Source organism: Dermacentor silvarum, chromosome 10 (genome assembly GCF_013339745.2).
Source record: "Dermacentor silvarum isolate Dsil-2018 chromosome 10, BIME_Dsil_1.4, whole genome shotgun sequence".
NCBI classification, from domain to species: Eukaryota; Metazoa; Arthropoda; class Arachnida; order Ixodida; family Ixodidae; genus Dermacentor; species Dermacentor silvarum.
The window spans coordinates 11462972-11490546 of record NC_051163.1 but is presented as its reverse complement, the minus strand read 5'-3'; the positions used below and the strand labels follow the sequence as shown (position 1 = coordinate 11490546).

Below are 27575 nucleotides of genomic sequence, written 5' to 3'. Positions count from 1 at the left end.
TCACGAAAATTTTGGAAGCGATCACTTCATTCTCGAGATCGTGATACAAGAGCCCACGAGGCAACGTATGCGGCCGACTCAGGTGATTGACTGGGACTCCTTTCGCACGCACAGGAAAGAGCAGGCCACACCTCCCGTTATTACCGACACCAAAGCATGGACAGCCGAAATCGTCAAACAAGTGACTGACGCCACGCAAACCGTCGAGGTTGAGGACACAGTCCCACACTGCGACCGTTACTACGCCCATCTCTGGGAGCGCAAGAAGTCGCTCGAAGCTCTTCTCGCCACTCGAAAATGGGACCGCGATATCCGCCGTCGGCTGGCGCGCACCCACACGAACATTGAGAACTATGCAATAGAACTCACCCGCCAGAGCTGGCACAACATTTGTGACCAGATGAACAAGACTCCGAACGCTCGTAACACGTGGAACCTGCTCCGACATCTAATGGACCCGGCCGGAGGCGATCTCCGAGCACGCCAACAGCTTGAGCGAATCTTCCATCAGTATCCTGGGACACCAGATGAGCTCAAACAAGAGCTCATTAACACCTACATCCGCCCCGAACCGGCAACCACCCTTCCCCCCTATCAGGGCTCGGCCAACCCTGGCCTAGACGCCCCGATCTCTTTAGCGGAGGTCCATGCAGAACTCAATCGCCTCAAGACCAATTCTGCGGCCGGCCCCGACCGCATTTCTAACACGATGCTTAGGAATCTAGATGACGCCTCTATTCACGCCCTCACCGTCTACCTTCAAGAGTGTTGGGCGAGCGGTACCATCCCGCAGGAATGGAAGTGCGCCAAGCTAGTCTTCATCCCCAAGCCGGGAAAAACCACCCACCTTGGCCAACCTCCGTCCCATCTCTATCACGTCCTGTGTTGGGAAGTTAATGGAACACGTTATCCAGTCCAGACTTCTTCGCTACCTCGAAGACAACCACCTCCTACCAGACACGATGTTCGGTTTCCATCCTCACTTAGCAGCCCCCGACATAATGCTTCTTCTCCATCACCAGGTAGTCATGCGTCGCACACTAGACACGAAAGTCATCGTCGGCCTCGATGTTGCCAAGGCCTTCGACAATATCCTCCATGAAGCGATTCTTCAACAACTCCAGACTCTCGGCGTCGGACATCGCACGTATGCATACGTCCGAGACTTCCTGACCGACCGCAAGATACAACTCAGCGTCGGCACGTGACATCCCTCCATCATCTCTCCTGGCAACCGCGGCACGCCGCAAGGCTCAGTGCTCTCGCCGCTGCTTTTCAACGTTGCACTGATAGGCCTGCCCAAGCTTCTGGCTGACATTCCCCACCTACACGACAGCGTTTATGCTGACGATCTTACTCTTTGGATCACACACGGCAGTGACGGCGACATCGAAGAGACTCTCCAGACCGCCATCGATCGGGTCGGAGGCTATCTGGATACAGTTGGCCTCAGCTGCTCGGCGACTAAGTCAGAGTATATAATCATCCCGTCCCCAGGACGACGCCCACCAAAAATACTTCCTGAGATCAACCTCCAGGTGCAAGGAAACCCCATCCCTCGTACAGATCACATCAGGATTCTGGGCCTACACCTACAGGCAAACGGCAGCAACAATATATCGCTCCAACGCATCGACCAGTCGGTGCTACAGATCGGACGTCTTCTCAAGCGAGTCTCCAACAAGCACCGAGGTATGCGAGAGTGCAACCTCCTGCGCCTCGTCCAAGCCTTCATCTGCTCCCGCATCACCTACTCCGCACCTTACTTAGGTCTCATCCGCGCCGAAAGCGAACGGCTAGAGGCGTCACTTCGAAAAGCATACAAGACGGCCCTGGGTCTTCCCATGTCAACAGCTACTCACAAGCTTATGGCTCTTGGCATCTCCAACACCGTGAGCGAACTGATCGAAGCTACCCTCACCGCCCAATACGAGCGGTTGTCACTCACACACGCTGGCCGCGCGGTACTGCAGCAAGTTGGGATCTCACCAACGAGGGCGGCCCCCAATTATATTGACCTTACACAGGAATATCGTCAAAATCTCCGAATACCTCCCATTCCCAAACGGATGCATCCGGAACACCACGCCGAGAGACGGGCCGATCGTGCACGACAGTTCGAGAAACGCTTCAGTGGACGTCCAGATGTCACGTATACGGACGCCTCTTACCACCCCTCGAAACCAGCGATGGTGGCGGCAGCCCTCGCCCCGCACCGCAGCTGGTACACAGCCTGCAGCATTCGCAACGCAGAAACAGTCACCGCAGTAGAGGAGGTTGCCATTGCGCTTGCGCTAGCTGATCCTATTACCAAAGTCGTCATAAGTGATTCTCAACAGGCGATCCGCAACTACGATGCCGGCCGTATCTCTCGCCCGGCATCACACATTCTGCATTCTACTTCCCCCTCCTCCACATCCCGCTTACTCCTGTGGGCTCCAGCCCATGAATCGCTCAGGGGAAACGTCCAGGTGCATACACTTGCTCGAGATCTTAGCTGCCGAGCCGAGTGTAGGATCCACCGCCCCGATTCCCCTGACACCACTATCTCGCGGGATTCTCTACTCACCACTTACACGGACATCCTCCAGTACTACCGACTCGGGAGATGCATATATCCTCCCGCACACCGTGATCTAACAAGGCGCGAGGCCGTCCAATGGCGCAAACTACAAACAGGTAGCTTCCCACACCCCCTCTTATACAGTAAAATCTTTCCGCAACAAATAACGCCTCGGTGCAAACACTGCTCAGCTCCGGCCACTCTCATACACATGGCGTGGACTTGTACGCACGACAACACAGACAAAACAAACAAGCCAGAGTCGTGGGAGTCCCTCCTGCGTAGCTCCGAGCCAGCAGACCAACGTCGGCTCATCCAGCGTGCGGTGGAGGCCGCGGAATCCCAAGGGATCCCCGCCGACCTCCTCTAAGCCAGCGCAACCGGTCCTTGGACTGGTCCCCTCTTTTTGGGCGAAATAAAGAATTCACCACCACCACCACTCAATCACCCCCGCGCAAGCAAGGAAGCGGGAAGCCAGCGCCGGAGGGAGCGCAGGTGGGGTGGGGGGCTCTACTTTGCCAACAACCGCGCTCGTCGCTCGCTCGCCCGCACAGTCTCTTATCTCCACACGGCTCTGACCTTTATGCGCCGTGCATTCGCCGCTCAGTTTCCGTTTAAGCGATAGACCGCACGTACCTTCGCCCGCTGCGCGGCGTATGCGCTCGCTGCCAGCGTTTTGACAGTCGTTGGCTGCAGTCATTCAGTGTGATCTATTCATGTTTGTGCGCGCTCACACCACGCTTGTTCATTCAGTTAGTAATAGTCGGGCCACATTTTCCAACGCACGCTACACATGCAATACTGCCCAGATCGGCAGTGCAGCACTACAGGTGTGTCCCTTCGCACGCGCTGCCCACGGTAAGCGCTTCTCATCAACACCACCGTTTCACACGCGCCTTCTTGTGGTCATCGAGTCTCTCTTCATGTCGGTCTACTTACGCCGCAGCACACCTGCTTACTTAATCAGCTCATGTTTACTACAATTCATATTGCTACCAAAGCCGCTCACCTTACTTCGTATGACATTGCTGTGTTGCTATCGCATTCATTGCTTCGCCCTTAGGGCGAAACTGTGACATTTTTTCTCATGCAGCCAACAGTTCGGGGGACGTGCCTAGTGCGAGCCTGAGCGAAAAAGCGCTCGCTTGCCGGACAACTGTGCGCATGCGCTCCGGCAGCTGTTGATCGCCGTGGTTTATCTGGGCCATCAGGGCTCGTTTAACGTGTATAGAAAGCACGACACACGAGCGTTTTGGCATTCAGCCTCCATAGGAATCGGGCCACGAATGTAACGCTCGACTTCGTGCTCAGCAGGGCAACGCCATATAGCCACCGAGCCACCGCGGCAAATTAGCTTGATTAACATTATAACGGCCCCATGGTGTCATTAGCTTGTATGCGCGCTGCCAGTTGGTCTATAAGTTGTTATAAGTCGAAGGAGAACCAAATGCGTATTGATATAAAAACGTCGGGTCGAAGGAGAACTTAACGTTTATCGCCGCAGCGCTGCAACGGCCAGCGGAGAAGGCTTACGGGAAGCGGAGACAGGCTGGCAATGCAATGCCTAAACTTTATGCAATGCAAAGGCATTATGCAATGCCTAAACTTGGGCACGCCTTATCTGCGCAACCCCCGCGTCAAGCGGCTTGACGGGATCTCCCTTGAGAGAGTCCCTTTTGAAGCGTGCTGTCTCTTTTAAAGATTTGTGCACTACGTTGAATGGGCTCCACATTTTACAGCGAAGCTGGTAAGTGCTCAGTCTTCGATGGTCGTGTCCGCGTGTAGAAAAAAAAATGTTGCAGTGGCTTAGCTCGGCTATGCCAGGATATACGTAGCGTTAGCAAAGGTTCAGCTGATTATTCTTAGCTTTCCTGGTTGTCTAGATTGTCAAGGATTAGCTTGATTGTCATGCTTACTGCTGCTCCAATGACACACACAAACGCCAGTCAGAAGCGCAGCGGCTCCAGCGCAGTGTCAGACGGCGACTGCACAGCAAGCGAGCGCCGGCGCCAGTGCGTCTACCACGGCTACGACGTCACTCCTCTGGAATGCGCAGACCGGCGGCGGTGAGTCGCGCGCGGCGGCGGCGGAGTGCGCGAGAGGTGCCGGCTCCGGTGGCTCCGGTGCGCAAGCCGTGTGACATCACTGATCCTTGCGCATGCGCAGCACGGCTCTTGATGTGGCGCGCGAAACGGGCTTGGCTAGGCCAGTGTAGCTAACGCTACAAAAATTATCGCAGTTTCACCCGAAAGGCGAAGCATCAATTGCGATGGCAAATTAGTAGAGAGCTATACGGAGTGAGGATAGTAGTTTTATCAGCTGTATAAACTTGGACATGCAGCAGAACCAGCAACGCGCAGGACTGTTGACGCCGTCAGGGTTTTTCCCGCGTTCGCACTGAACACGCGCGACGTTGGTGACTGTTGCCGGTGCCTCTGGGGGCGGCTCGGTGGTTTTCGACGAGATCAGAACGGGACACCCGTCGAGCTGCTTCGGAAATCTTACCCACCTTCTCGCCTCGCAACGTTTTTATATAAATACGCATTTGGTGCCGCAGCTAAACGTCGCCTCCCCTACCTCCCTCCCGTCCCCCACGGCCTATCGCGCGACGGAAGAAAGTGCGTTTGCTCTCTATATATGGTGATGGTAAAGGAGGAAAGAGACGCTTAATTCTGCAGCCCTTCAGGGAGCACGGCGCAGAACGCGCGTTTGCTCTCCGACGTGCGTTTGCTCCCCGTGAAAGCGTGCGTCCCTCGCGCCCTTTCACTCGCATATACAGCGTCCGGAGCGCGGCGACGATTTCTTCGCCGTTGACCTCATACGGAACCTCACGGCGATGGCGGCGACAATGCCGACGGCAGAAATTCGCTTTGGAGGGTCCATATAATTGCTATCGCAATAAAACTCATTGTCCGTATGCTGTATGTGCGAGTAAAAGCGCGTGAGGGACGCGCGCTTTCACGGGGAGCGAACGCACGGCGGAGATTAAACGCAACCTCTTCCGTCGCGCGAAAGGCCGTGGGGGGACCGGAGGGAAGGAGGGGAGGCGACGTTTAGCTGCGGCACCAAATGCGTATCTTGCGATCGGGCGCAAGGGGAACTGGCGACTCAATCACGCACGCGAAAGGAGCAAAGCGCGAAGGCAGCACAGGAGGGAAGGAGTGCAGCTTTTGCTCTCTGAGCAATTAACTGCGTACTTCTACTTTGCGCGGTGACGGTCGGTCGCGCACACCGTATCTTGAAAGTGATATACAACATGGCTCCTACCTTTCTATGCATTGCGCTTTCGTCGCTCAGTTTCTGTTGAAGCGATAGACCGCATGAACCTTCGCTCGCTGCTGCTGGCGCGCTTGCTCACGCCAGCGTTTAGACAGCTGTGTGCGGTCAAGCAAACAATTCGCAGAACTGTTGACGGCGGCGGTGCTTTGCCCGTGTTCGCACAGAACGCGTTCGGCGTTGGGTACGTGTTTATATGAAGATAGTGCCAACCTTAGAAGAACGTGCCAACCCATAGGGTGTACGGCACCTGTCATCCCCGGGTGTTAGTCGCGGCCTGCCGGCGAACGCGCGTTCCATCACTTCCGAGCGATGGCAAATAAATATCAAAATTATTTTTAAATGTTGAGGTTTTACGTGCCAAAACCACAATTTTGATACGGAACCGCCGCCACATTGTGGCTGCGCGGACGAGGAGGAAGACGACGTGTTCCCGCTTGATATAGCGTCGCTATTTTGGCCTCAGTTGGCTTCGGTGTAAATAAATTGTAAATAGCCTAGGGCATCAGCTACACGTAACATTATTTGGTAGCTGATGCCCGTGTAGCTGATGTCCAAGGCGATTTACAATTTGTTTACACGGAAGCTAACGGAGGTCAAGATGCCGACGCTATATCAAGCGGGAACACGTCGCCTTGCTCCTCTTCAGTGCAGCCACACAATGGCGGCTGTTCCGCATCAATATGATGATGAGGCACGCCGTAGTGGCAGATTCCAGATTAATTTTGACCACCTGGGGTTCTATAACGTGCACCCGATACACGGTACACAAGTGTTTTCGGATTACACTTTCTTTTTTTGCAATGGAGGTGTAAGTTAGGTAACAGACATATCCCTTTCCGACGCACCATGACATAGTTCCTCAGTGTCCCCCGCAATCTTAATGCTTCCTCAGCCAAATACAATGAGTACATACACTGCAAAAATTTTGGTAAGCGAGTGCAAGTGAGTATCCATCCCATTTTCGCACTTACGAGCGCCACGGGAGAATATCGTAGCGCCTTTGTGCACTGCCAACCAAAATGGGTGAAGATGTACCCGCCTTCCTCCCACCAAAAGAAAATATCCTTGGGATGATGGAATGAAGCGAGCCGGTACCTGTAGTCGAACGAGATGCCGTAGCTGGTCTTGCTAGTGGCGCTCGACGCCTTCACCTTTTCACGGAAGACACCGAAGCTGAACTCGTCGAACGCTCCGCGGAACTCTTTCTTGCCGGGGTCGTAGTAGGACGTGGTGTAATACAGGAGGTCGCAGAGGCCGTCATCCGGGTACACCTCTTTGTTGAATGCCCGGTGGCTGACTGTGCAGAGCAGAAGGTCCTCGTTGGCATGGCGCGGCTTTCGATCCGTGCGTGGCGTCGGCGCCGGCTCTGCGCACATACACACACGCATATAGGAAACTTAGTCTCGACGTTAGTATTTGGCGTACAATTTCTTTAGTGGCACTAAGTGCAGGGGAGCTACTAGAATCAGTCAACCAATCGATCGGTCAATAAAATCCTTGTTCATGCTCCATACACTCAGGAAGCAAGAAATATGCAGAAACCGTCGAAGCTGATTATTCAAATAAGCGAAAAGATTTACGACCCCGCTGAATTATCTCAGCATTTTGGGTAACTGACCTACGTTGGGCAAACCAGAAACAAGATGACATGCATAAAGATTTCTCTCGACGTGTACAATTGATTAAAGAATAATGTTATCATCATCATCATCACCATGATCATCATCTTCATGAGCCTATTTATTTGTCCACTGCAGGACGAAGGCCTCTCCCTGCGGCCTCCAATTACCCCCCTGTCTTGCGCTAGCTGATTCCAACTTGCGCCCGCAAATTTCCTAACTTCATCACCCCACCTAGTTTTCTGCCGTCCTCGACTGCGCTCCCCTTCTCTTGGTATCGATTTTGTAACTGTAATGGTCAACCGGTTCCCCACCCTATGCACTACAAGGCCTGCCCAGCTTCATTTCATTGCGATAGCACTTATATGGACACTCCAAAGCGGACTTCTGCCGTCGGCGACGCCTTCGCCGTCGCCGTGAGGTTCCGTATGACGTAAATGGCGATGAAATCGTCGCCGCGCTCCGGACGCTGTATGTGCGAATGAAAGGGCGCGAGGGACGCGCGCTTTCACGGGGAGCGAACGCACGTCGGCGAGCAAACGCGCGTTCTGCGCCGTTCTCCCTGAAGGGCTGCAGAACGTCTCTTTCCTCCTTTATATTCACCATATATAGAGAGCAACGCAATTTTTTCCGTCGCGCGAAAGGCTGCGGGGGACGGGAGGGAGGTAGGGGAGGCGAAGTTTATCTGCGCCACCTAATGCGTATTTATATAAAAACGTTGCGAGGCGAGAAAGTGGGTAGATTTCCGACGCAGCTCGACGAGTGTCCCATTATGATCTCGTGAAAATCCTCTGAGCCGCCCCCAGAGGCACCGGAAACCGTCACCAACGCCGCGTGCGTTCGGTGCGAATGCGGGCAAAACGCCGACGGCGTCGACAACAGGTCTGCGCGTTGCTGGTGCTGCTGCATGTCCAAGTTTATACAGCTGATAAAACTACTATCCTTACTCCGCATAGCTCTCTACTAATTTGCTATCGTAATTGATGCTTCGCCTTTCGGGTGAAACTGCGACATTTTTTTTTCTCATAAGGTCAATTAGAATATTGTCCATCCCCGTTTGCTCTGATCCACAACGGTCTCTTGTCTCTTAACGTTAGGCCAAACATTTTTTGTTGCAGTGCTCTTTGTGCGGTCCTTAACTTGTTCTCGAGCTTCTGTGTTAACCTCCAAGTTTCTGCCCCATATGTCAGCACCGGTAGAATGCAATGATTGCACACTTTTCTTTTCGACGACAGTGGTAAACTCACTCAGGATTTGTTAATGCCTGCCGTATGCACTCCAACCCAATTTTATTTTTCTGTAAACTTCTTTGAATAAATCGACTGTTATTCAATCTTCTCTAGTCCGGTTCTCTTCGCTTTTCCCCTAGTCATGCCTTGCAAGGCCCTTCCAACTTCATCGCTAGTTGTAGAAGGAGCCTCTTTATCCTGTTCATCACAGCTTCGAATGAAAGTAGCTTGGCTGCTCTGGGAACTGTACAGGTCCCCATAGAATTATTCGGCTGCTTTTACGAAATTTAGACATTGCTGATCATATTACCCTGCTTATCTGTCAGTGCATACATGTTGCTTGTCCTATGCCAAGTTTTCTCCTCACTGATTTCATGCTACGTCCATATTTTACTGCTTCCTCAGTCTTTTCCCCGTTATAATTTAGAATATTCCTTACTTTCTTCTTGTTGATCAGTTTTGACAGTTCAGCGAATTCTGTTTGGCCTCTCGAGTTTGACACTTTCGTGTTTTGTCGTTTTTTATTGCGACACTCAAAAGCAGATTTCTGCCGTCGCCGTCGCCGTGAGGTTCCGTATGACGTCATTTGGAGATGAAATCGTCGCCGCGCGCCGAACGCTGTCTGTGCGAGTGAAAGGGCGCGAGGGGCGCGCGCTTTCACGGGGAGTGAACGCACGGCTGAGAACAAACGCGCGTTCTGCGCCGTGCTCCCTTAAGGGCTGCAGAAGTAGGCGTCTCTTTCCTCCTTTACAATCACCATATATGTAGAGCAAACGCGCCTTCTTCCGACGCGCGAGAGGCCGTGGGGGAGGGGGGGAGGGGGAGGGAAGGGAAGGGAGGCGACGTTTAGCTGCGACACCAAGTGCCTATTTATATCAGAGGCTCCGCAAACAGTCACCAACGCCGCACGCATTTTGAGCGAACGCGGGCAAAACGCCGACGGCGTCGACAACAGTTCTGCGTGTTGCCGGTGCATGTCCAAGTTTATACAGCTGATAAAGCTAATATCATTACTCCGTATAGCTCTCTACAAATTTGCTATCGCAATTGATGCTTCGCCTTTCAGGTGAAACTGCGACAACTTTTTTATTAGGTTCTTTGTTACTTGGGAGAGCTTACCTACTGGTTGCCTTGGTGCCTTACCTCCCACTTCAATTGCGGCTTCTGAGTACAACCTAGTTACAGTTTCATTCATTACCTCTGTGTTGTCTTTATCTTCCGGTTCTAAAGCTGCATATTTGTTTGCGAGCACCAGCCTGAATTGGTCTGCTTTTATCCTTACTGCGTCTAGGTTGGCCTGTTTCCTTATGACTAAGTTTATTCTTTCTCTCTTTAAATTTTAGGGAAATCCTAGACCTCACTAACCTATGGTCGCTGCACTTTACCCTACCTAACACTTATACGTCCTGCACTACGCTGGGATCAGCAGAGAGTATGAATTATATTTCATTCCTTGTTTCTCCATTAGGGCTTCTCTATAGGTCCACTTCCTGTTGCTGCGCTTCCTGAAGAATGTATTCATTATTCGGAGCCTATTCCTTCCCGCGAATTCTACGAACATCTCTCCTCTAGTGTTCCTAGAAACGATGCCGTACTTGTTGATTGCTTGCTCCCCAGCCTGCTTTTTCCCCATTTTGCATTGAAGTCGCCCATGACTACAGCATAATAAGTTTGCACCTTTCTCAATGCTAATTAAACATCTTCATAAAACTGTTCTATTTCTTCTTCATCGTGACTGGAGGCTGGGGCGTAGGCTTGGACTACCTTCATTATATACCTCGTATTCAGCTTTATTACTATGACTGCTACGCTCTCATTAATGCTGCAGAATTCATAAATGTTGCCCGCTATGTACTTATAAACTAGAAATCCTACCCCGAATTTTCTCTTATCTGGAAGATCTCTGTAGCAGAGGACGTGGCCGTTAGTCAGCACTGTATAAGCTTCACGAGTTCTTTTAACCTCACTAAAGCCAATAATATCCCAGGCAATGCTTGATAATTCCTTAAGTAGCCCTGCTAATCTAGCCTCACTGGAGAGGGTGCGCGTGTTGAACGCTGCCAGGTTCAGTTACCAGTGGCGGCCTGTCCGGACTCAGAGATTCTTAGCACCCTCTGCCGCGTCACAGATCTGACCGCCGCCTTGGTCAGGTGCGCTGCAGCCGCTGGGTACTGAGTGCCATGGGCTAATTGTAGGAGTCATGAGGGAGGTAGTGGCCGAATACTGCACCAGGAAGTCAGGGAGTGACTTTGTTGAAGCTTAGTGGGCCTTCCCAATTTGGTTGCACCTGGTAAAATATAGCCCCACTAGCTCTCGGCGATATTTTTTTTTAAAGACGATAGTCGTTCTTAGGCTACCTGAACGCGAAAAACTGTCTGTCACTCGATTCAACCGCCCGGCCAAAACAGATTTAACCACCCGGCCAAAACCAACCAAGCTACTAGCACTGGTGGCACGGGGTCATACACGTCAACATTACACAGCCCAAGGGAAACCTCAGGCCTATTTGAGGTAAAATATATCTACATAACCATGATCCGCAGCGTTCATTTAAGAATACACATTGGACTGGTTTTCACGTTAGTAAATGAAACATCAACGCGTTAGAAATGGTGTCCAAGGGACGCGGCTTTGAGCCAACAGTAATAAAAGGTCCTAACAGATGGCGCCAGAACAGGGCGAACGTGGGAAATTTGAATTGAATTCAGCAAAACCTCAATTGAATCCATCATGGGAGGACTTAGAGGGGAGGCGAAGAGGGTGATTGTTGGGAGGGCGAAGAAGAGAGGGTGTTACGTATCAGGGGCGGCAGAAGACTACAGTCTTTCGACGTCATTTGCAGCGAAGCAAGCAGATATGCGGCCATTTTTTTGCCGGTGTCAGGTGCCACTCTAACCTAAAAATGTAGTGGACTGGAGAATTCGAAGTTGCTGTAGTGGCATGCAATTGTTTTAGAATAATGTAGTGGCATGTAATTCGTTTGAAGGATAAAGGCGACGATTTCTACCGGATAAATAAAAAATGTATATATATATATATATATATATATATATATATATATATATATATATATATATATATACATCAGCTTTTCCCTGGTTTCTCTGTAGATGTTACCAATACGGCGAAACTTCCACTGTAATGGTTGTGTGTGTGTATGTTTTTGTTACTGCAGAAATCACACAAGGCGCCTCTTTCTATAATAGATGCAAGACGAACAATGACAACTTTGCAGAACGCGGGGCGATAACACGAACGTTATTTCGCTTCTTGCAGTGTTTCTCCGTCATAAAGTGGGGGCCCCAATTACGACCTTTGCAGGTATACTTTCTGAACACTTTTCTTCCTATTCGTCTGCTGCTAGTCTACAGCGCGTACAATCGTTCCGCATTGTGCTCGGTAAGCTAAATGGGCCACCAAGCTTGTATTCGGTAAAGTGGGTACTGTGTTATGGGTCACGTGCCGGCAAAATTTACTGTGTGGGGCCTAAAATCGGCCATTACTAGTGGAAACCAGCGGCTGCATTCGCAGTGGCCAAGGCAGCTGTTGCACTTCTGCTTAAAAGGAAACCAAAACGCCAGAAATGTTACCTTAAAGAAAAAGGCGAGAATTGATACAGGATCAACATAGAAAAAATATGGAGGACGCTTAAGCTTCGAATTAAGAGTGGAACGCGATAGCGTTCTCGGGACCCGTTCGCATCGCATTAATTCCTTTCAACCCAGTACTTCTGCCAGGGAATGGAGGTTAAAGGCGATATGTCGCCCGACGAAACCTAGTTCCCGTGCATTTCTAACAGCAGCTAACGGCGCGAAAACAAAATGCACCAAGTTCTCATACTTCCGCAAACAGTTTCCGCACTGTTTGCTGAAGTGTGGGTTTGTACCAACAAGCCCCGCTAGCCACCGTTTTGGAGTTCAAGTTCTCCACCGCCCGTGTCGACGACGATTCTATAGAAGAGCGTGACATGAATTCGGCTTTTGCACCGAGTTACATGTAAGTGTTCCTTTTTTGAAGCACGAAGAACGCTTTCCACAGTCTTGGGAGAATGATGTGTAAAAACTGGTCAATTCCTCGTGGAAACAGGGCTGATGTGTGAGAGTGGGCTATTCCTGGTTTCCGCAGTTAAGAACTAATCGCGTCATTACAATGCGCTATTATACAAGCGCGTTTCCATGAGATCCCAAGAATGAAATGTCACACCGAATTTAAATTTCCTGGAAATATGGCGGTGTACGGTATTGCTCAAAGCATTCAGAATTTGAAAATAACGTTAAGATTTATTTACGGGGGATCCGAAAAAACCTACAATGCTCTAAAAAAACTTCGCTGGAAATCGGAAACTTATTCCGCACGTTCGCACAAGTCTGCGGCGTTTTTTTTCCCCCACTGCCAATGTCTACCTCATTGCTTCCTTAGGTCGTACTTTGTTTACCTTGTCTTCGTCGTAGAGCGATCACCGCGCTGTATCCAGAAGTCTTCCACGGGGACAGAATCCATCATGCGCTGTGTTCTCGCGGCTTAGTTCGCGTTCATGCGAGACACAGCATGAAGTTCAATTCACTCGCTGCTGCTGCCATGCTTCCTCACTGCAGCGTTTAAACAGCGAGTTTCCGCGGTCCTTGAGTGAAATGTGCTCATGTTTGCTTGTGCGCGTGTCACACCATGCTTGTTCATTTAGTTAGTATGCCTGTGCTTACAAGTTTATATGGCCGATAAAACTACTATCCTTACTTCGTATAGCTGTTCACTAGTTTGCTATCGCAAGCGATGCTTCGCATTTCGGGCGATACTGCAATTTAAAGTTTTTAAGTGAGTGCTAATCTACTCGGCAAAATTCCCACTAGCGATCGATCGTTAGTAGTACGTGCAGCCAGGTCACCGTTACAAAAACAAACCACCGTAACAAACTGGCTACATACACTTTGGAAACAATACAGCGAAGCTATACCATAGTCGCCAAAGAAACGTTCGCTTAAAAATTGGCAGTTCCGGCTCTTTGGCTGGACGGAACGCGCGACTAATGCTTACCTTGGAATTGGTCCGGAGTCGGGCTGAAGGTTATGCCCTCAGTAGTACGAGGGCGGCGAGTGCGTTTTGTTGTCGTGGTCGTCTTTTTCTCGATCACCACGGTACCACCACTAGGTCCTCCGCCCGATGAACCGAATCCCCCTCCGGAGCTGTCAGATCCCTCACCATCAGAGGAGTCCCCATCATCTGCGTGCCAAGCGTCAAGCGCTTTAGAACTCTACTGGTACCAGAACAGGCCTCGATGTAGAGGGAGAAGCATCTAATTAGTATATGATTGACTATTGGATATGTTTGGCGCAAGCAGTGTTGCCAGAGTGGGCTATTTGTAGCCAAATTCGGCTACCTAAATTGTTGTTTGGCTGTGGTTTAGATGAGTTGGCTATGTGGCTAGTTTTGGGCTACATTTTTATGTGGATCAGAAATCGTAAAGAATCGTATTTGAAGCAGCATTCTTGACACATCATTTTGTACTTTTCAAAAAATAATTGCCATGGATGAAACATTGTGCAGCACGTCGATCTTAGAAGGTGAGTATGTGACCTTGCATGCAATGTACCCGTCTCTCGAAGTGAGCGGCGATGGGAATGAATTCTGGTGAGCTGTCGCGAAAGCGCTAACAGTTCAGGCGAATCGCTCTTTCCTTACTTGTCAGTGGTTTTCTTTGTACTACTGTGCTTGCCTGTGCCGAATGTCGCAGTAGAGGGGTGTTCAGCCCCCCCAGGTCACCGTTACAAAAACAAACCACCGTAACAAACTGGCTACACGCACTTTGGCAACAATATTGCATGTGCGATGTAGTTGGAAAGAGTTTGGGTGTTGCGACGATCTCAAACCAAGCCCGCTTTCTTGGATAAATTTAATAGTGCTTTCATGCATTGAACCAAGTATTGGTTTTGCGAATCGCTCGTGAATAAAGTAAACTCGCTTATTCAGACCTGAATTATGTTATTTTTTTATGTACTCTCTGGGCTTATGTTGTATGTTTAGATATGCGATAATTTATTGCGTTTACGATTCCTAACCTTCAAAGTGCGATATAAGGGACACTGTATTGTAGAGCTTTAGATCTTTTTATACCTTAGCCACTGGAAACCATGGCGAATGGTTTGAATTTGATATTCTTTCTTCGCATGTTTTCCCAATTATAGTCAACCCTTTGCTTGGGCATATGCTTGATTTTTTTACTTTCTCTGTTGTATGCTAGTCTAGTCAAACACGTGTATTTGATGCTTTCGGTTGGCACTTTTACTTGCAAATGAAAAAAAAAATTACTAGTTTGTTTCCATGATTAATTTTTTTTCTTTCCATTTTATGGTAGCAGAAATTATGACTACATTTTGGCTACAGGCTACCGAGGCCCGACTGCATGGTTGGCTACTTTTGGGCTATAATATCGGTCTGTTTTAGCTAGGCCACTCTGCGCCACCTGGCAACACCGGGCGCAAGGGCAAGGTGTGGCGAAAGATCGCCAAGGCTATGGTAATGATTTGTCAATGGTGCATAAACTGTGAATTGTGAAGGGTAGAAGTAACACGGCTGTATAGAGACCTAAAAACATAGACTGTAAACTGTGTAAACTATATGTTCATAAAATCATTATATTGACACGTGCGGTGCGAGATGTGCTTTAAACATAAAATATATGCAACGAAGGGATGATACACTAAAAGATACGGGCGTAAGTAGCAATAATACATCAGCTGCACTTTGAACGCAAGAGCCTGGAGGCACGTGCTCTTCAAAAACATTTTATCGTTGCAGCAGCATCCAGTGTAAAGAGTTCTAAACAGCTTTTCTGTCAAAAAAAAAAAAAGGTTCTTTGCCAAGAAGCACTGTTGGATGTAGTGAGATTTGCGGTTGGTAGGCTAAAGGAAAGTGCTTTTTATCTTTAAGTGTCTGCTTCCCCAAGACTTGGAGGACAGTCAGCGTCTCGCCACACTTGCCACAGATAGGAGGTTCATCACTGTTCAACAGGTAGAGGTAAGAGTCATATGTGTGGCCTATTCTAAGTCACAGAAAATGACCTCTGTTGCCCACGTTCTCACTATTGGAGGCCAATTTCCCCAACGTGGGTTTATTAAATGCAGCTTATTTGGCGTGTCAATGTTCCTTTTCTCTCGCCACTAGCTTTTTAGTTATTTTTGTTAAAATGGCAGGAACGGCTACAAAAGTGTTTTTTAGATTTCGTTGTTGCGAACGTGGAAATTTCATCTGCAAGCACGTTGCAACATACGATCATATGTTGGTTAGATGAGTAATAACACATAGCTGCAAATAAAGATAATTGATTACAGGGTTTTTGAGTTTATGCAGGGATTTAATTTCATTTAATTTATATAGAAGCTTTCACGACCCTGAAGGAGTCGGACTACAATTGACTTTTCTAGCTTTAGTTTCGTGATGCGTGTCACAGCCGGCAATATTGCATATGCCTGTCATGAAGATGCTTGTTTCAATGGCGAAATCGTCGTATTCTGTACCTGAGGCACCGACTGCAGTATGAGACACGCCGGCATGTGATTTTGATGCATCTGTACAAAATTCCGTACATGAGTATATTACCTAGGAAGTTCTAGGAAGTGGATTCTTGTCTGGTGTCTCTGGAGCATGTTTAGTGACCCAGCTCTACCAACGAGGTGTCACACTCCATAAGATGTCATTGCCTCGGTGGGAACGGCTTCGCTCGAACCATAAGACGATTCCCTCACACGCAGAGCACTCTTGCTGCGGGTTGGTTATGAAAGAGTGTAGTACTTAAGTAGTGGTACTTAAGTAGACTCTGAAATGGTTACTAGGAATTTATGTGCACTGCTCACAGAAAGCTCATCTTCATTAATTGCAATACTTGGGACTGGGGTTACCCCTCTTGTTTGAAAAGAATACGCAAATTCTTTTCTGGGCATTTAAACCCATTTTCATTTGTCTATTCAGACAATTTATTTAACCCAAGTTGCACCTCCCGTTCGCATTTATCAATGTTGCATTATTTAAAACGTATCTGTACATTATGGTGCGTGTGATCACTGTGAAGTGAATTCATTTTTACCAAAGAGAGCGTGCAACTAAGCATGCCAACTTCAGCGCACCAGTCCCTTGGGTGAAGGGTCAACACAAAGAGTTACCCACTCATACGCGGAATGCGCGGTTAGACAGGTAGCTTTCAATGAACCATGGACACTCAGCGCCGTGAGATTTCGTAAAATTCCAAAGTGCTATGTGGTATACTAGACGTTCTCGACATAAAAATACAGATAAGTATTGTTTATAAATGAAGGCGTCCCTAATATTTACTTCAATGCGGAGTTAAAGGTGAGCAGTTGATCTGCGCTCTCCGAAACCGCAGTAGGTCAAGCAACTGTTCGCCAGAAAGTGGAACAGGCGCCAATTCACCATCTTGTCGAGCGAATTGCAAATGCTACTAGTTAACGCTGTAGGTTTATAATTGGTGAGTAAAAGAGACTCCTTGCCTTCTTTCAGTATTGTGATCACAGTAGCTTCTTCCCAAACCTACGCAATATACCCTGAAGTCAATATGGCGTTGGTGTAAGTGTTTTATCATATTTCATAAATGATACGATCAGATCCTGGAGCCGAATTTTTACAGGAGCTCAGGTATGCTTGAAGCTCTGCTATGTTAATTAAAGGGATTGTTGTATTCCTCATTTGGTGCGCATTTCCGTTCCAAGGGATGTCGTTCTGCTTGTTATTTGTGTGTAAGGAACGTTTACCTTGTTTGTATCTAAGAAATGCTTGAGAATAGGGCGAAGAACGGGAGATGCAATGAAAATGTGCACCCGGAAAATCTGCCTGTTCTTCTAGGCTATCTACGTCAGTATTTACCAAAGGTAATGGGTTTGGCTGCGTGCCTTTTATTCTGTTAACCCAATCAACACTTCTCGCTTGTCTGTTGTAAGGTAGAAGAAGGCAAAATGAGAAGAGGAGAAAGAAGTTACAATAAACAAGGATGGTTGTCTTGTCATACTGATTATCTCGGTTTTATTACAAATTTGGCGCAGTCAAGGACAGGATAGGAACCTGTGTTGTGCACCTTATCCGCGTCGTTTTACAGAGGACCGTGTGCTTGGACGTCACCGAAATCTGCGCGGACGACAGGCGTGCGAGCGTGGCAAGCTTTTTCCACGGAAGATGGTTCGCTGTTACGGGTGAGCACTGATCCCTTCTTCAGAACGCTCACAAAGACGACGTTTTGCTATTGGTGGTAGTACGTAACTGTGTACGACCAGCATGAGTGAACAAGACCGGAAATAGAGTGCGAAAGACATTTTTCATCATATAATGGAATTCGAGCAGAGAAACCACGAACACCAGCAACAAATACTAGAGCTCCTGACAAAAAGCATCCTCCAGCATTCTCGGAGGCCGTCGTTGGAAACGGTAAAACCGGATGTTTATGACGGTTCATCATCTGCAAACGCTCAAGCCTGGCGGAGTTTCTATGAGTACGCGTGCGACCAAAATGGTTGGCGACAAGACCTTGACAAGGTTATGAATATGCGCTTGTACCTACGAGGCATAGTGAAAACCTGGCATGACTTGAGAATCACGGAAAGAGGGAACCGGCCGTGGGCTGAGTGGAGAGAGTTTTTTGGCGTCTTTCTCCGAGAGTAAGCTCCAGAGTTGGGATAGAGCTATAGCCTTCAAATATAGTTCCGGCCCTCTGGTAGAATATTTTTTTGAGAAAAGAAGGCTGCTACATGTTGCTGACTCCACGTTATTGGACTCGTCGCTCATACCTCTGATTATATTAGGACTTCCTAAGAACATGCAACACGATGTCCAACTACGAACTCCGCATACATGTGGATGACTTGCTTAAGACTATGAAAGATTTATGCACTCTGCAGCATCAAGAGAGTGCTTATAACGGCTACAGTACTTCATCTACTGAAGATCACAGATTGCGGTGTAAAACTGTGACCACGTTGACATCGGGAGGTCACCCGTTCTCATTTCAAGAGACAATCTTCCTTACCGATCGTGCCAAGCTTGTGTACATTTCTGTGCAAGCAAATGGGAAGGACGTCGAGGCTTTAGTAGATAGTGGAGCTTCGATTACCCAAGAGCGAAATTCCGGACCTAAGCATCGTGGAAGATTGTCCTGTGACGGTGCGTGTATGATTACGACGGCAGGAAACAGTCGTATAATGAATGGGCGGAGGTGTTAATCACATGCAAAGAAAAAAGCACATTAACTAATGTTCTCGTACTCGACGGAGTAAAATATCAGTTGCTCTTGTCTCGCCCAGTCATGCAACAGCTGCGACTAAACCTCTACTGGGATGGGGAAGTCACTACTCGAGATGACCGCCAAATGTCTTCGGTTTCACTTGCTGAACTTCAACGGAAGCCTACCACAGCAGGGGACGTTATCAAGTTGTATCCAGAGCTAATATGCGTCGGGGGCTATCCAAAGGCCACATCAAAGTTTGAAGTACCGTTTGAACTTAGCGACAAGATGGTAGTGAAACGCAAGGCTTACAATATGTCACGGGAGAAGAAACATTGGTTGAAGGAAGAACTACAGAAGATGCTCGACGCCGGTGTCATCCGCCCATCAACCTCTGCCTTCGCTTCTCCGATCACCATTGCTCCTAAAGGAGATGGCACATTTCGTCTCTGCACTGATTACAGGCAGGTCAACAAACAGACTGACTTATTTCCGTTTCCAATGCCACTTATCGACGAAATTATCAACGAAACCGGGGGCTACTAGATTTTTTCTCGCTTGGATCTGTGCAAAGGCTTCTGGCAAGTGCCACTGTCAGGTTACAAAAAGATTTTCCGCCTTTGTGACACCATTCGACATATACGAATATAACAGACTACCTTTTGGCTGGAAAAACTCACCTGCATGGTTTCAAAAGATGATGAACTGTGTTCTTAAGCCATATCTCGGAATTTTTTGCAATGTTTACATTGATGACATCATCCTGTATTCGAGATCTAAGCAGTAGCACACCGAACATCTGGCGAAGGTATTACAAGCACTCAGCAATGCCGATCTGAATATAAATGAAAAGAAGAGTGATTTCTTTCAGCCGAAGGTCGTTTTTCTCGGTAGAGTGTTCGACGGTGCTACCAAAAGTACCAAGCAAGAGTCTGTACAACGACTTTCCGCACTTACGAAGCCGCATGACCTTCATTCGCTGCGAGTTTTTTTTTTTTGACTAGCAGGCCACTTCAGGGTTTTCATTAAGGATTTTGCAAAGATGACAAAGTGCCTGACCGAGCTGACAAAAAAGGATGTTCCTTTTATTTGGTCTGATGAGTGCGAAGAGGTCTATCAGGAACTAGTGCGCCGCATCTCGTCTGACCCAGTACTAACTTTACCTGACTTCAGCCTGCCGTTCGAGATGAACACTGATGCATCACACTATGGTACAGGGGCAGTGCTGTATCAGAGGGACTGCAGTTCTCCCCTAAATCGACAGCTCCGAGTCGTTGGGTACTATTCCTACACGTTTAACGCTACTCAGCTGAACTAATCTACTACGGAGAAAGAGGCACATACCGTCCTCATGGCCGTGCGATACTTTAGATCATACATAGACAGGAAACAATTCAAACTGTATACAGATCATCAGGCTCTGACCTATCTCCTCAGTCAGTCGGAGCCAAGAGGAAAGCTGGCGCGCTGGATAAACGAACTACAGCAGTACGATATTGAGGTTATCCACCGTGCAGGCAGCGGGTTGACGGATGCAGATGCGTTATCAAGACTGGCGGTCGAAGTTCCACATGAAGTGTTAAACGTGACGAAACTATGGGAAGGATGCGAAGGTACCATGACACTCCCGATTCTGGTGGTCATGATGGTTTCTGGAGAACCTATAATAAGCTTCTGCAGAGGTTCACGTGGAACAATATTGCTACATGCATATTGCGTGTTTCGTCTGGACGATGCGCGCGGGCGCCTGGACGAAGAAGACGAACTGCTCTGGGCTCTCGAGCTATCGGCTGATCTGGCCAGCGCTGCAGCTATCTTTTGTAAATATACTTGTAAATAGTCTCCTGTACTTAATCCTTCGTTCGCGTAACAATATGAAGAGAGATGTAGATAACTATGTTCGATCATGCCACTTGTGCCAGGTCAACAAGGCAAAGTACCGCCCACGACCAGACGCACTCGTATTACCGATCCACTCAGACACACCTTTCAAAGTAGTGCATGTGGACTTTGCCGAGTTGAAAAAGAAGAGCGAAGGTGTGCGCCAAACACAGTCACTTGTAGTGGCAATCGACCAATGCACAAGAATGCACGCCCCGGAAAAGAAGATACAAATAGTGTCATTGCCCTTCTTGACCGAGCGATGTTTTTGGAGTTGAAGGTCGTAGTCTCTGACAATGGACGTGCATTCATAAGCAACAAGTTTCAGCAGTGGGCACACAGTCGCGGTGTTGTGCTGCGGCGCTGCTCTCCATATCACCCCCAAGCCAATGGATTGGCGGAGAGAGTTATGCGTGACATAAAACTGTTTATGTCAATGTACCCGAACTTCCGAGGAGGTTGGAAGTGCTGCCTAGAAGCAGCCGTTGCACACCATAACAGGACACATACCAAAAGCCTCGTATGTAGCCCACATTTCGCCGCGTATGGTGAAGTGCCGAAACTGTCCGCCGACCAGGAGCTTGGAATTTCGGACAAACTCCAGCTAACGGAACGATCAAAAATCATCAAGGAGCGCAGCAGGTATCGCGCAGCGATGAAAGGCCAGTTCGACAAGAGACAACACGGACAAATACCGGATATCAAGCTCAACGACTTTGTGCTTCTCAGAAAGGGACTACCAGGAACCTATGTAAAAATCCTTGGTCCATTCCAGGTCGTGAAAACGTGTGTGCAGCAAGGCCTACTCAAGACGGTTGGGTATATGAACAGTGGACAATTAGAGATTGCAGCTGTGAGCAACATCATTCCATATCACCCCAGGAGGGGTGAGACTTAAAAGAGGGGGAGTGTAAGGCAGAAGAAGGCAAAATGAGAAGAGGAGAAAGAAATTACAATAAACAAGGATGGCTGCCTTGTCATACTGATTATCTCAGTTTTATTACATCTGTATAAGACATTATACCAGAGATATACTTTGCCAACTTATTCTCCCAGCCTGTCGACGTGTCCTTTGTCCTTGCAATTTTACATGCTTGAAATTAATTAGATTTTCCGCACTTGGAGAATCGCGAACGTGACCCCACGCTTTGTTTTTGCTGCTTACGCTCTTTCCTGTTTTCTGCATTCCATCACGGAACTCGCCATTTGGTAGTCGCTCAGTTTGTTTGTGGGTTGCATTTAGATGCAGCATCAATAAGGAAAGCTCTGAAGTATGTAAGAGCATCATCTATGCTTAGGATGAAGATGTGATCCCGCAACAAATGCGCGAGTTCTCGGAAGAGCTTGCAGTCGAAAAATTCCACCTTCCACCGAGAAACATGTGTCGAGCATTTATCCCGTTTTGTTGTGTTAAGCACTACAGAAAAGTAACGGTCAAATGCGGTTAAGCTGACGGATGTGACGGCAGTGGAATCCAACTCACCACTCCCGCCTGGTATGATGAAATACAGGCTGCCGGCTCCCAGAAGTAGAAGCAGTAGTACAACAATGATAGACCGGAACTTCTTCCTAATGAATAGAGTGGGATATGTTAGGTCCGAGAAAGTTGGTAGCGACGTTGCTATTTTATTGCGTTAAAAGGGTCCTACAAGTGCCCAAGGAAACTAGTTGGCTGCCACCGATAGCATCTTCAGGATGTAGATATTTCACGCACCACTTAATTATGGACGGGATGCCGAACTGCCGCACCAGCTATTGTTGGTTAGGTTAAAAATGTAATGTACAATTTACGTTGCGAGTACTGCGAAAAATACTAGAGCGGTGTTAGTTAGTTAGAGCGACGTTATTTACCGTCTCATAATCACGACCACCACGCTGAAGCATGAAAACGACACCATAAACACGCCGAGCCCATGGCGCACTAATTTCGGTCTCGCGGGAGTTGTTTTAAAACCCGCTGTTGTTACCACATGAACGACGCTATCAACAAGCTGAACAGGCTTGGAAACCATGGTGCGCCAACTTCTGCTGCGTGATATCAATTCCCTACTGCTATTGGGCGCAGCAGTTCTACGTCACACGAGACTAATGTGGCATCTAGAGAAACACCCCCTGCATATCACATGCCAGTAAACTCTGACGTCATGCTCATAGGGCCGATATTTTCGTTCCCAAGCTCACTGACGTCAAAATTACCGAGGCCTACTCGGCAGCACAACCATTTATGGCAGTCGGTCCTAGTAGCATGACTTCATAACACTAGTGTAAATGCCTTGTGCTATTTAGGTGGCTTCGTCCAGAGTCACGAAACTTTCTATCCAGAGTCACTCTCGTATTGCTTGCATTTCGAAGCTGCGACCGATAACTTGGGTTTGTGCGGCAATTATAGTTTATTTTGCCCGTGCTTCCCTCACATGCGGAAAACAGATCTAGAGCGTGACCTTAAAATGCATTGCCGGGCTCCTTTGCCTCCTGGCAGAAAAGACAACTGGCGCTGAGCGAAAAGAACTAGAAATGCATAGGTAGCTGTATTATCCTCGTCAAGGCAACCTCCTTCCAGATACATATCGTGCACTGAAGAACCGATGCAGGTTGGGCGTTTCGGTACAGAGTCCCAAGTTTACTTACACCGCGACCAAATCAGGCGGAACATGAAAGTAAGCAACACCATGCGAGCGCTGAGTAAGCACTAACTAAATGGCTCGCCTAGACTGGTGATGCTTCAGGTGATCCTCTGAAATTACGTCTCTGACAGTATTCATGGTTCGGTGTGCATTAAAGGTGATAGCGATATCCCTACATGTCTCAAGGTTGGTTAACTTGTCGTACTGCGCTTTGTCTTGGACCTCGAGTAGCAGATCCTCATGGCCATCTTGGTGGCTTTATCGCCACATCCAATCGTCTGTGTGAGACACTTCGGTACAACGAATGATGAAATCATTCTGGTCTTGACTCTCTCGCTATGGACATGGAACGCAGGTGAGGCCTATTTGACATCGCATTGCTCAGCGTGTATCTGTAGGCCTGTATTTGATGCAACGCGTGCGGCTGCGCAGGAACACGGAATTGTGAAAAAAAAAAAAAACAATGCCCCATAGCGCACTCACAGCAGATCAACAAAGTTCGTGACACGGGTGTAAGTGAGGCGTCAGTGACACTATACGATGCAAAACAATTAAGGCTCCACTTCGCACCTAGAGTTTCCTCCTAAATTTGCTAAAGGGAACTCTAGAGCTGCGTTCCTTCAACTACCACGGGAATGATGCTTATCACATTTATATCTTTGGTGCTCATGCTGTTAGCTTGAGACGTTCTTGCTGCGTTGTTTACTTTGCTTTATTCCGCTTTATTGGCGAAAATTTCGAAGCTATCCTACTTACCCAAACGCATAAGGTAATAAGACTCGGCGCCACATGCATAAACACCAAGAGTTGCGGCATTTACGCAAAACTGAATATTTTGCTGAATGATTAGCTTGTCAAGTCACAAAGCTGTTTGAAGCCACTAGGACGAAGTTTCCTTGTACCCATGTACTTATCATTCCGATGCTTGATGAACCACCATGTTTGAAGCTGCCGTAAGACAACAGTAGCGCCAGAGTTCAGTCTAACAATTTTTGTACAACACTGCATGGCCCTGTCAACGTTGTTTCTTCAGCACGTTTTTGTGCAATATGATTTTGTTGTTTGACTGTATACTTTATTGTACAGGGCATGTACAACAACTGGGGTTGACGAGAAAAAAGCTGTCTTCACGACCGCTTGACAGGCCTCGCCAACCTTGAAGGAGTAGAGCCGCGTGAGAGTGTTGTGGCTGACATCAGCTATTGTGACAGTGTTATAGGCTAACTTCACCCATTTTATAGATATCCGTATGACTAATAATATGGGCCGATCCAGAAGGGAGCGCCTCAAAGTGGTATATGTCGCCAGTGAAGAATGCGTGAAACAGGCGCGTGACGTAAGCGTCAGACATTTCAAGGAGCGCCTTTGGCACGAGAGATGCATGCGTGCGATCGTCGCTAAATGATTAGATTATTGGACGTGCTGTGCTGAAAGACAGACGTTCGATCCCCACGCATGTGTTGTAATCAGACGTCACCCAATTTGGAGGTATCTTGCGGAAAGTTCGAGGTTTGTTGAGCATATATGGGAGCACGTGATGGTGTTTTTAAGAGATTTTGTCAGAGATGGTAGGTATACAAACGTCACTTTTATAGGTGCTATTTTCTGGGTTTCATTTTCGCTTAGCTTGTGTAGTATTGTTGGCTTGCGCATGCGTGTTTTTATACGCGATACAAGTCTTACAATTAACTTTAAGCTTAAGTAAGCGCTCTTGTTGAGTGTCCTCTCCTTCGCGTTGTCCGATTTTTCGTGCTGTAGGTAATCCTACGTTATACACTTGCGCTAGTCTGTTTTACCAGTGACTGCGTCTCGAGAAAGGCTGTCTTGTCGAAACCATATAGCGTAATTTGATAGGAACAGGAGGCTGAACGGGAAAAAGTATATCGATTGACATTACAAGCTCCGGGAAAGATCAAATGGCCAGACTTACCCTCCTGAAAAGAAATTAAGGACGCATTACAAACACTCTCAGGAAAAGCCTGCGATAGCAGATACTGAAGTTAAAGATACTACCGTCATGGCCTGCATCCTGTGTCGTGACAGCTGTGGCGTGAAAAACAAAACAATACAGGGGAAACATTAGTACATGAAAAAAGAATAAATAGTATATTTTGTTTAATGAAGCCCCAAAAGGTGATATGGTAATACAGTTATACACGAATGAAATCAAAATCAGCGTAACTGGGGTGGTGATTCAATGCGCAAAGCAATACAAATCTTAAGAAAAGGTTAATAAATGAAACCACGTGATAGTGCCATCCAAAATGAGCACCACTTACAGGACATCTCCGAAACCTGGGACATCTGGGACATCACGGATTGCTCAGCTGAGTACCACGAAAAAAAGTAAAAAGAAATACATTTAATTATTATACGGGGTGATCGTCTTTAAGGTTTACGATATTGTTAAAAATCGCCTGTGGCAGATGGAATATTTCGTGTCCTTGAGCTCGATTAGTCAAAGAGGCGGACACTGCTAGCATGAGATATGGAAGTACATTAAACTAATTACGGAAATTCAGTAATTAACTTTTTAATTATGTTAAGGCTCATCTTGCAGTTTACGAATTAGAGCCGTTAAGTTTGCGCGACGTATCCCATTGACATGAATTTTCAGGGTGACACCACTTTCGAGATTATTTTCCCAAAGTGTGGGACGAAATACATGGGCGTCCCAGTTACATTGTTCTTCAGTATAAAAAAAGAGCGTTTTCTTAAAAAAAAAAAAATGGAACAACAATGCTTTCTTATGGCGAGTTTGATGGCACATATCTCCAAACTGGTGCCATTCTGGAAATTCATTCCAATTGGATAAGGCTTGCAATATCACCGATACAATTTGTAAATTGCAATATGTTCCGTAATGTTATTCATTAGGTTTCTCAGCTGTATTTCTTTTTGACTGTATTTGATTCGGAATCTACGATTTTGCTTCTCCACCCACCACGGTGATGCAGAACCTATTGCGTTCTATTGCTGCGCACGAGGTCAGAGGTTAGATTCGTGGCCGTGGCGACTGCATATTGACAGGGGCGAAATGCAAGCACGCTCGTTTACTTAAGGTTAATTGCGCCTTGTATGAAAGCGCCAAACGTTTCGCGCTTTCACACAAGATGCTTCAACATCAGCTAGCTCAATCAGTAGGTTACTTAGGCGACGTTGAAGAACTACAGGTGGCCAAAATCAATGCGGCTCAGCACTATGGTATCTTTTATAGTCTTATTTCTTTGGGACAAATGAATGAGTGAATGCATGAATGAATGAATGCATGCATGAATGAATGAATGCATGAATGAATGAATGAATGAATGAATGAATGAATGAATGAATGAATGAATGAATGAATGAATGAATGAATGAATCAATCAATCAATCAATCAATCAAGCAAAATTCTGCTTCGCGGTAAAAATCCGAGGACACCTAAGCACTTATGAGTTGTGAATGCGAAAGCATTCCACGTTAGCATGTTGGCTCAGAATAACTTGAACGATACCGCTGGGCAAGCAAGGACGCCGCATGCCACCTACATACTGCGCGACAAGAGAAGCAGCGGCCACCAAGACCGGCGTCGCGTAGCCGTATCTGCTCGGTCGAGGCGCGCTGGTGACGTGACGATGCCCTATCCCCTCACGGAACACCTGGCGCGCCAGCGCTGCAGCAGACGTTCCGATTTGCCCGCTCTGCTCCGTCGAGGTGAGCTTGTGACGCGGCGTCGCCGCCAACGGGAACTTAGGTGCCGTTTCACTGCTACGGACGCCCCCCGACTCTCCCGCTCAATGGGCCATTTGATGCTCTCGCATCAGTAATATGATAAGGCAGCAAGCGCTGCTGTCTTAGACCTTTCCGGCCGTCCCTGTACCGTTGGCACTCTTCGACGAGACGCCTAGGTAAACACCAGCCGCGACGTCGCGGCGCCGAGAATATTGGGAACTTCCACTCACCCATGGTCGCTGTTTAGTACGAAGTTTAGCTAGTTGAGAGACGAAGCTGTCGTGGCAGGAAACCGGATGTCTCGAAGAAGGCTTCCTGCAGGTGTCAAGTCAACAGGAACCGTTGTCGGCAGGAACACTGGTCTCACGCGTCCGTCGGCGGGGAATCCGAGGTAGGAAATGCGGGTGAATGCTGCTCGCGTCACGCGGCTCGAGCGTCTCGTGTGGCTC

At 47.9% G+C, this 27575-nt stretch overlaps 1 protein-coding gene and 1 non-coding gene across 2 annotated transcripts in view; one reads left to right on the top strand and one right to left on the bottom strand.

Annotated features, from left to right (window-relative positions):
• The window catches only part of LOC125940848 (uncharacterized), a 62347-nt gene extending 34987 nt beyond the window's left edge, over positions 1 to 27360 (bottom strand). Inside the window, exons 1-5 of the mRNA XM_049657456.1 lie at positions 27357 to 27360; positions 25345 to 25348; positions 22274 to 22359; positions 13722 to 13907; positions 6938 to 7208 (exon numbers count right to left, since the gene is read on the bottom strand). Coding sequence (XP_049513413.1) covers positions 6938 to 7208; positions 13722 to 13907; positions 22274 to 22359; positions 25345 to 25348; positions 27357 to 27360 — 551 coding nt within the window. The remainder of the gene's footprint in view (positions 1 to 6937; positions 7209 to 13721; positions 13908 to 22273; positions 22360 to 25344; positions 25349 to 27356) is intronic.
• Positions 897 to 2995, top strand: LOC119466611 (uncharacterized). The gene has a single exon (XR_007464138.1). It is a non-coding gene; the product is annotated as an uncharacterized LOC119466611 (transcript).
• Positions 27361 to 27575: the final 215 nt, after the last annotated feature.